Below are 10,372 nucleotides of genomic sequence, written 5' to 3'. Positions count from 1 at the left end.
ACAATTCTACAAACCAGTAACTCGGACAGTTTTAACAAAACCCTCCTAGCCAGCTGAAAGATCTGAGGATCTCCAGTTGTGGTAATCAATATGTGCAAGGGAGGGGAACAGCCACTGCACCCAAAGGTCACTGGAACATCATCAAACATGGAAAATCAAACCAATCTTGTGAAAACTTCCAATTTTGTTGGTTTCTCAGGACTAGGGAGAAACACTCCCTCCAAAGACAAACTGTAGTAATTAACCACAGCGCTTGTATCCAAGGGGCCATGTACAACTCCAAGTAGCCAAGCACCACATTACTCAGATACCACAACCAACACCTGCACRAACAGCTGCCAGAGCTGGGAAAAAGGAAACATTATACATCAAATTGATGGCAAGCTCCTGTTAGTCCTGTGTGATTGTAAACCAGTTAGGCACCATCAGAGGGCAGTTAAAATGTGATGGCTGGTCCATCAGAATCCACAGTTATAATGTGTATGAACAGGGGAAGAAAAGGGAACTGACATTTTACTGGCACATTAAAAGAAATTCAATGGTAGTTTTGGAAAMAAAAAAAAAATCAAGACAAATCAGTGCTCTCATCAAACAGAAGCAGCAAAGACTGAAAGCTGTAAATTTGATGCAGTATTATCATCAGGCAGCCTGTGACAGGTTTTGGTCAAGAAAGCGATGCCATACATATGAGCCAATTTATTTTTGGGTTCCGATTCAGCCAAATAGCTTTTTGATGTTTGTGACATCTGAGCAAGAACTGGCAGGAATGACTTAGCCCATTCTACAGGACAAACAGAAAGACCATTCCCTTTAGTATTTCTTCTGGACCTTCAAATATTGTAAACATTTGATTTCTGTAACAGATGTCAGGAAATACTCACAATTTGAAGTTCCTGTATCATGTCAGCTGCATTTCCACTCATCCAAACACGCAGAACTCTGCTGCTGACCCAAGGRCTGCTGTGACAGCACATTAAAAAGCCCCTGTGTCTCCTTAAAGAACGGTCACCTAAGTCAGACAATTCTTGGATTTCTCCTCACAAAGAAGCTAAACAGAAAATTGGAGAAACCTCTTGGAATTGAGGCAAATATTCTGAGGTGACCCTCTGTGACAGGCAGTGATTGTTCCCCTCCAGAACCTAGAGCATGTGGTATATGGAGTGAGAGGTTACCAGTATCAACGGCATTTATTGGCTGCTGAGAAATGTGAGATGTATTTTTTTTATATACACACATATAAAAAAATAAGAGTGAGGTAGATAAATGTTTGAAAAAAAAAAAAAATCAAAAACTGTCCCCCTGTCATACTCTAAAACCCTTATCTCAGTATTTAAATTCATTATGGGGCATCTCTACAGTGATTTAAACTGATATCACAAAAATAAATAAAAAATCCTACATAGAATACCTTCTTAATTAACTTTTTTGTCTTTTTCATTTTCAAAAGGGAAAAATAACTATGGGACAGAGGCAAGAGAAGATAATGGGACCTAAACTACACAAGCAAAAAGCACTACAAACTTGTAAAAATCTCCAGTCAAAACTAGCAATCAGTATATTTTAGTTCACTGTTCTTACTCCAAAGATTYGAACATTTCCATCCCAGAACCACCTCTTCCTGCCATCGTTTYGTTGGATCAGTGCTAAACAAAGGCCTAGACTGGAACTAAGGTAAGATGAGCAACTGGTGCGACTCCTTGGGTGTCGACTTCCTGACGGCCCCTCCTTCCCCTCTCACCAAGGCTTCTGCAACTGARCAAACAAGCTCACTCTTCTTTTGTTCTGAGGTTTGGTCTATGATTTAAGCCACAAGCTCGGACTTGYAGGGGTTTCCATAGCTGCCAACGCTTCACTGTTTGCCAGCCAAGCCGCCGGCCCCAGCTCCGAGCTTTCTGTGGAAATGGCGCGGGGGCTTCCCTACGGTCGGGGTGGTTTTCTTCACTGGGGGTGGAAGTGCAGCCCAGGTGCCCTCCACGAGGGCTCCCCTCCACCAGGGCTTCCCCATCAGGAAGGTGAAGAGCTGGGGCTGGCTGGAGCCAGGTGATCAATGGCCACCCTAGGAATGCCTGGCATCGCCAGCTGCACCTGGCACAGCTCCTGATCAGCGGGTGGAAGGGTTAAAATAGTCTTTTTAAGGATCAGTGACCCAAAGGCCTGGTGTCTGCTGTTGTATCCAACTAATAATTTATAAAGAATACATGTGTGGTGTATGTGTGTGTGTGTCTGTGTGGGGATGGGCGGGTGGATGTGTGCCACGACCAGAACAAGCAGGGAGGGCAGGAGGGGCGGGACCCTTGTACAACAATGAATATAAACACTGAACAAGAATGCACTAAATAGTTTAACCTTTTGTTTCTGACCTGAGTTTGTATCACGCCTTGCACTGTAAGAGACTCGCGCGCTGTCTGGGCAGAGGTTAGTGGGAAGGAAGGAAAACTGGGCCTTAAAAACACCACACCACAGCACTGCCAGAGTGTTCCCGTGCGGGGTGTCCCTTCTTTCTCCTTGTCCCCCTCCAAAGCCCTGTAGCCCACACAGCCAAGATGCTGTAAAACAACTAATGGGAAAAAAAAAAAAAAAAAAAAAAAAAAAAAAAAAAAAAAAAAAAAAAAAAAAAAAAGGAGGAAATGTATTTATAAAAAGGCATTAAACAGTTCATGGCAAATCATATGAAAGGTATCAGTTACTGGGAAGGAAGAAGTAAAAGTTACACACTCTAGTACAAAGCATAAGAAAATTTGTTGAAGTGGAAGGGGAAGGGAAGGGAAGGAGGGCAGACCTGAAGGTTTTCATAGATTAAATCCACAAAGATAAAGAACAAAAAAAATAGCAGCTTTTTTCTGTACAGACATATAGATGAGTATCTGAACCGTAAAAAAGTTATAAAAGTGACACAAAAGACAATGTGTATGCAAATGATCCATGGTCTAACATAGAACTGCAAGACCCTTCGAGAAGTCTTAATAATAAAGAGAAAAGGTCAACAAAGCATCATGTACTTGATTCCGGTTACTGCTTTTTTTTGTCTTCTCCAATTTATGTTTCTAGGTGTTTTTTCCTTGCAAGCCTGTGAAGGAAGGCAGGCTGCAACGATGGAGATCTCGGCCGCTTATTTTCAGGTTTTTCATAATTCATTTTTGGCGGGCGGTTGCCTTTTTTTGTACGAAATGCACGTTTGTTTAGCTCACCACTGCCAGTTTTGTCCAGAATTCATTGGGATGGGGACAGGGGTGGAGGGAGGGCTGGTTCTTTACCCCATCCCTTTTATCTTCTCCATCACAAGAAAAAGAAAATAAAAATCACATTTTGTCCAGTTTTGAAAAAAGATCTAGACAATTTGATTTCTTTTTAATATTTTTTTTAAATACCAGTGCATGACTGAATAGAACATATTGGTCAGGATCAGTTTTGAACAGAGCAGTTGATTACTGTGCTCCTTCCACGACTACAAAAAATAAAAGAAGAAACCAAAAAAACAAACGAAAACAAAAAACAAAGAGTTCATTTTTTGGCAAATTTTGGCAGCGTTGAAAATGGTAACAGCCTTGGACAAATGATGGCCCTTTTTTATTCTTTTACATGTTCCTAAAAAGATTAAAGAGCAACGTTAAAAATCCAGTCTTTTTTACTTTAGGGTTTTTTTGTGTGTGGGTTCTTTTTTGTTTGTGTTTTTTTTTTTTTTTGTTTTGTGTTGGTTTTTTTTTATAAAGACCTACAGTGTTCGGCAGGTGCTTGCAGGGGTACCGGGAACCACCTGGCCTGCGATATCTTTGATCTGATAAAAGTGCTGTACGGTTGAACTTGCACGCAGATATGTTTCCCATTATGAAGCAAAAAGAGAGACAGAAAGAAAGAGAAAGAAGAGAGAGGARAGAGGAGAGAGAGACATCAGATCTCAAGTTTTCTGTTGCTATTAAGTGTTAACATTAAGAGTTTTAAAAGGCCAACTGTGTGCCCCATGACTGGAGTCCTTGACTGAAACAAACATCTGCTTGCATATTGAAAAAAAAATAAAAAAAAAGAAAAATATGGTAACTTGTTTACTGAAAAAAGGGTTCTCCCAAGTGCAGCTATGGCAGTTCTGAAGATCCACTGAGGTACAGTAGGCTTTTGAATATATTGTGATTTTCTTTCTTTCTTCCCCCAATGCCTGTGTTTGTGTGTGTTTTGTTTCTGCGAGGATCAGCAGGCCGAGGACTGGGGCAGCGGCAGAGCCCTCTCGTTCTTGCGGCCCCCGTTCATGTGCGCGTACGGCTGTCGCTCCTCGAAGCTGGCCCGGAGCACCACYACGCCGGGGCCGTTCTCGGCCTTGTGTCCTGAGTGCTTGTCAGTGGGTTGCAGGGTGGAGGAGGGGTCTAAAGGAATGCTCTCCATGTTTTCAGTCTCCAGGTCAAGCTCCTCTGTGTCTGGAGGCTTGTTCTCTTCACTGTAGAAGAAGGAGACCTCTTTGAAGGCTGGGTCCAGCTCGTCTTTGATGCTCCCGATGATTTCCAGGAAGGAGGGTCTCATTTTGGGGTTGTACTGCCAGCACATGCGCATCAGTTCGAACCTGGGCACGGAACAACAGGAAAAACATTTACTGAGGTGTTCTAGAGGTGAGGCTGGGTCAGACCGTATGTTTGAGAGAATCGTTCTGTTCCAGTGCAAGGCAAAACTTGCACAGGCCGAGATCCCCAGGGCTGTGGGGTCAATACCCATAACAGGGCTTTTACTTCATGACCCTGGTGGGTCCCTTGCAACTCAGAACATGCTGTCAATCTCTGTAGCACATTCCTTCCTTCCTTCTCATCATCCATTTACTCCCATACCTCCCACCTCGCCCTTTCCTCTCCCTCCCACACAGACACCTTCCGTCTCATGGGTACCTGACATTCAGAACCACTTCATACTTTTATTCTGACTTGGTATTTCTCTTTTTCCTCTAAATTGCCCTGTGCTTACTCAGCTACGTGACTGTGCCTCTTGGAGCATCTTTTTCAAACAACTCATCCCACCCCATCAATACTGACTTGGAAAAAAATTAAAAGAGGGGAAATACATGCAAGGTAAAGCACCGCCTTTTTCTCCTGAAAGAAGAAAATTACATTAAAATTAATTGTAATACCCAGCGGACATTTGCCAATCTCAAAGACATTCTCTAATCTCTTTATTTTAAAATTAGGTTGTTTTCATTTACGGCCAGGGATGCATTAATATTTTACAGAGTGTGAGATCATCTGCTCAAGCACATCCATGATTAGATCTGTACAATGTYCCATGCTGGCAAAACAAAACCACAAAATGAAACAGTAATACAGACATAATGAAAACAGCATTTTCATGACACAGCAAAATTGGATATTCCCAGGAGATCGCCCTGAGCTTTAAACATAACACAAGAAAGGATTTCACCGTCTGTGAAGGTGGAATAGGGATGTCTTCTGTTAACAYAGCGCAGTAATAGGACAAATTTAAATAAGAAAAGGAAGATTAGCATTAATTCTTTGAGCCAATCCTCTGTGTACACAGTGCTCAGAGGAACACGCTGTGTGGAGGAAGTCACTGCTGGCCAAWACTACTACTCTGTGTTAGAGTAAGAATGGATCTAAAAATAAAATAAAGCCAAGAAAGATCTCTCAGTGAAGGGAATGCACTGGAGAATCCTTCACACCTCTGACTCACCTGCCAGCACTGGGACCTGCAGCCCCAGTCAGAGCCCCTTGGCTTGCCGGGGTTCATTTCCCACCTCTGCCAGCCTTCCCTTAAGCCAGGTCACCTAAACCTTTAGCTTTAATTCTAGAGAACAACAATACCGTATTTCCAATTTCCACAGATTTGCAGAGCTCAAACGAGCAATTCTATTTGACCCTTTCATTAGCTCTCACTGCCTTGTGCCCTGAGCTTCCACCAGGCTATTGCACCAGCCTGGAAAAAAACTGTATTTTTAAATTAGAAAGACAAAAACAAATTTAAAAAATACTTTTAAAATTACTCTGTTTTTGAATAGGACCTAAGTCCATCCCCAAAGTCATGTCCCTGCTCTAGAACAAACCTTCCAGCTGCAAGGTTTGTTCTAGGACTGGCACAGAGCTGGAAAACCCGAGGCTTTGCAGCCCATGGTGGGTCCGGAGAGTCCAGGAGCTTTGATCTGAAACCAAACAACAGCAAAGAAAGCCCCTCCCCAGAAACTCGAGAAATTGGGAAATCCTGTTGCATCTTCACTGTGTTCTCAGCTGATGTGAACCAGCAGAGAGGGCAAGTTGCTGTGTTTGGGCTGCAAACACTGCTGAGTGCTTCAASCAAACCCAAAGCAATCTTCACTCAAGTGCATCTAAAGTGCCCAATATTCCTGCCAGAGCTGCACTGGCACCGCTCCACGTGAACCAACGTCAGCCACCTGAGAATGGCCTTGTGACACCCAACAAGAGCTGGCAAAACCAGTCTGTGCTGGGAGAAGTCCCCGGGTACTCAATGCTGCATTGTAACCGCACGTAGACACGTAAACACAGCCCAGCTCCTGCTTGTTTTTGAGCCTGTGAAAAGCCTTTCAGAGCAAAAGCGAAGCCAGACTGTAAAACTGTGCCGTACCCTCACCCACRAGCGGGGAGGAAAGCTTGAGACATAAATATATAAAATCCATTTCTGTTACTTCATTGCTGTTTCCCTTCCAGCTGACTGCTGCGTCCCTGAATAGAAGCTTGGCTGGAGCCAGGAACTCTGGATATTCACTGGCATTGTGCCCCGAGGCCTAAGGGCAATGCTAAGGAGATACCACAAGCAGCRGAGTAATGCATGTGACATCAGCACAAACAAGGACATGTGATGTTTCTTTTAAGCCATTCCAGATTTAAAAACCCTACAGAGTTCCCATAAAAGGATTTTTTTCCCCCTTTTTAACTCTGTGTGTTCGCAGACCTTGTTTACATTATCCTAAACAAAATAAAAACCTTTCCAATAGACAATAGAGGAATTTACAGGCTTTTAATACAACCTGAGCAGATTTATAAAGTACGTTCCCGACTGGTAGCAAGTGATCTCCAGGGAGCTGGAGGCACCATCATGGGATAGGGGAATTGCCAGCATCCCTCTACGCATCTTTAGCTCAAGGAACCGAGCAGAAACCAAGGCCTGTTTTGCACTGAGACAATAAAAAAGGCAGAAAATGGAAAGTTCCTATAGGAGCTGCATTCCATTTGTGCTTTGCAATACACTCGATTCGGTGGGGAGAAGCAAAGGAACCTCTCCTCCCCTGCTGGTGCCGTGTGCTGCCAGCAGAGCCCGGGCTCTAGGCAGGAACAAAGGGAAATCAGCACTGCGTAAATAGTCTAGTCATCTACAATGCATGTGGGGGAAGCAATMCTGCTTCAAAAACAGAGTGGAATTCCAGCCTCCACAACTTTTAAAAGCCCCACGGGAACACACTGTCTGAGAGCTTCAGCTGTACCAAAGCGCGGTGCCACGCAGCCGTCACCTGATGAGCGGTGCCATAACAATGGGAGGACATAAAAACATCAYTGAGTGCACAGGAGGAGGAGAAAAACAGCAAAGCTTCTCCTGGCACCGTCTTACTGAACCATCTGTCTTATTGCATGGTTCTGTCTGCAAAGCCACGCGAACTATGCCAGGAGGGTGTAGCATCAACACAACCAAGGCTTGTTTCACCCTGTGCAAGAGTAAAGAACCTCCAGAAATACCCTCCCCTTTGTGCTGCGCCCTTTCACAGGGATTCACCACCTCCAAAATGAAAATCCCCCTTTGCCCAAGCACTGGACACAGCCCATTGCAGAGCAGAACTGTCCATTCCACCTGAGAGCCACTGACCCACTGCTGCCAGGGCTCCAGGCAGGGATGGAGGCACCGAGGGTCCAAGCCTGCCTGCACCATGCAGAATTCACAGGGGAAACATGAGGAGCTTTGGGGAGTCCCTGCTCTGTGGCTGGAGSGTGCAGGGCTGTGTCAACATCACATCACAGCACGGCTAAAAACTGCAGATTTATTGACAGCAAGGTGCTTCCTTCTGTTCTCATCTTCGCCTCCCCACAGCAGTTACCTCCTCCACCTGCCCTGAAGGCTTCTCTGTGTCACACACTCCCTTCTCTCCACAGACAGGTCCACTGATGTTTTTTGACCAGAATTTCAGCTGCTTCCAAGTCAAAGTGATTTCAAAAACAAAGTACTTGTGCATTTGTAGTGACCACGTGAGACACAGGAGCACAGAGCTCCCCTATTCACCCACTTCCAGGCAGCACCAAGCCCAAGCACAGTGATGTCCCTGCAGCAGGTGGGCTTTGCATTTGGGACATCTTGAGTTAATATTGGGAGTCAATACCCAAGTATCACAGACCAGTCTCCACCAGTAAGAATTTGTGCTGCCTAAAAAGTAGCTCCCACCAGCACAGACATGCCAAGGAACATGTCTTTAAACACAACCTTTTAGCAATCTCCACAAAAGAGAGGATCCTTTGTTTTATAAAGGGCTTCACAAAGCACTGGAGAAAGCAGTGGCCTGGAACATACTGGGAAGAAGGGTAAGGTCCACACGCAATTTCAGGGCTCTTGGAAACCATTAGAAACACTTTTCTGCCCATGTCCTGTTTTCCTGTAGGTCCTCAGCTGAGCAGGAGGTTCCTGAGCCCGGGAGAGGAGTTGTGCCTATGGAGCAGGTCTGTGATCCTGCCAGCAGCAACAGGGTATGATGAGGACTGGCAGCAGTGGGGAGGTCACCGAGGGTGGCACAGCACTGTCACAGCACCCTGGGCAGGGAAAGCAGCAAAAACAAGCAGAGAAAAAAGAACCACAGAACACAAAAGAGACACAAAAGAGGATTTTTGAATGCCAAGTGCGAGTGCAGGGAGCAAAGGTGAAGGTTAGTCCTGGAGCTCCCTACTGTTGTTCCTACAAGTGCCTATTTGAATTTCAGCAGATTTGGGTGTCTGCACTAAAACAAAGACAAAACAAGCTGAAAGAGAGCAAAAGCAAGTCACAATAAGGTCAATACATTCTTTTTTTTTTGTTGTTTGTCTTTTTTACATTTGGGATAAAACCAGGATGTTTTACACGCAACTGTATCACTCAAAAAAAGCAAACAAARAAATCACCACAAAAGTGGACGTGCTTAGGTCTGAGTTCAGCTTCATTCCTTCATCTGACAGAGCGAAGCAGTGCAACTCAAATGCAGATTTTTTTGATTCTGCACCTCTGCACTGTCAGGCTGAATCCTGCTGGCCTGAACCAATGTGTGAACAGCTTCTTCATGAGAAGCAGCACAGGAAAGGCTTTGGCTGTTACACACCGGTGCAAAGATTTGCCCTGCCACACTTTCACCAAGTTCTCTGAGCTCCCAAAGCCAGGACCTTGCAAGTGGATTCATGCAGCAGCAAGAGGCTGGAGGAGAGGAGATTCCCTGAGGAGGGGAGGAAGGAGGACTGGGWGAGCTGCAGTGGAGAGAGCTCCTGGCCGTGCCTCCCCTCCCAGCCCTGCTCACACCACACAGGTCACCCCGCAATTTCTGATGCTGCATCTCTCCCCAGTGAGTTTGTTCTCACTTCAGAGGTGTTTTTTCCTGTGAGCCCAGGGAGCTGAACCTGTCACATCCCCCACTTTCCTCACTTGTGCCCACCCCCATTACACAGCTCTGACCACATTAAACAATGTCCAGTCAATGCCACTGCCAGGAATTCTCCACAGCATCGTGAAAGGGAAGGAATGTGAAACCAGGGAATCACATGGCAGCTACACCTCCCCCTGCATATACCACCCACCCCCCTCAAACAACAAAACAACACTGCCTGTCATCTGAAACCGCAGCCAGGCTCCAGCCAAAAAAGCTATTTTCCTAAGAATCCCAAGCAGCTGAGGCCCTTAAGTGATTGTATCCCTTCTGTGGGCCTCCAACAAATTTCAATAACTGCAAGACACGGTATTTCCTTCCCAAAAGTCAGYTTGGGAAGTATATCAAAGCAATGAAGTCTGAACAACTGAAACTGCTGTACACAAAGGCCAGCAGAAGTATTTCAGTAATGTAAAGCTAAAAACTGAGGCTGCTGCACTGCACACCCTCTGCTGCTGCAAGGCTTTGGGTCGATCCTGGGGCAGGGAGAGGTTTTTCTGTGGAAAGCCTCTCCCTGTGCTTGCAGGGAAGGAAACTGTTAGCAGGGGAGATTTGTTTGTCTCAGTGGGATGACTGCTGTGACTAAAACAGATCCAACCCAGCTTCAGATACATTGATTAATCTGTATGCTRAACTAAAAAGTCAAATTCCAGTGTTTACACACATTTCAGCTTGTCCCATGCTCTTTTTTCTCTTTATGCTCAACAGAATTCCTTTAAGCACAAGTGACAGATTTAGGCACAGAGCCTCCTGATGTAGCAAACGTCACTTATTAAGTGACAT

At 45.0% G+C, this 10,372-nt stretch overlaps 1 protein-coding gene across 2 annotated transcripts in view; it reads right to left on the bottom strand.

Moving 5' to 3' along the window:
• Positions 1-3,676: 3,676 nt before the first annotated feature.
• IGF1R (insulin like growth factor 1 receptor) overlaps positions 3,677-10,372 on the bottom strand; it is a 165,080-nt gene continuing 158,384 nt past the window's right edge. For both annotated transcript variants that reach the window (XM_057375314.1, XM_057375315.1), the window contains exon 21: positions 3,677-4,549. In XM_057375314.1, the coding sequence (XP_057231297.1) occupies positions 4,183-4,549 (367 nt within the window). In that variant the 3' untranslated portion in view covers positions 3,677-4,182. The remainder of the gene's footprint in view (positions 4,550-10,372) is intronic.

Source organism: Malurus melanocephalus, unplaced genomic scaffold (assembly GCF_030028575.1).
Source record: "Malurus melanocephalus ecotype Western Australia unplaced genomic scaffold, MMel_1.1 scaffold_244, whole genome shotgun sequence".
NCBI classification, from domain to species: domain Eukaryota; kingdom Metazoa; phylum Chordata; class Aves; order Passeriformes; family Maluridae; genus Malurus; species Malurus melanocephalus.
This window is presented reverse-complemented; position numbering and strand designations above follow the sequence as displayed.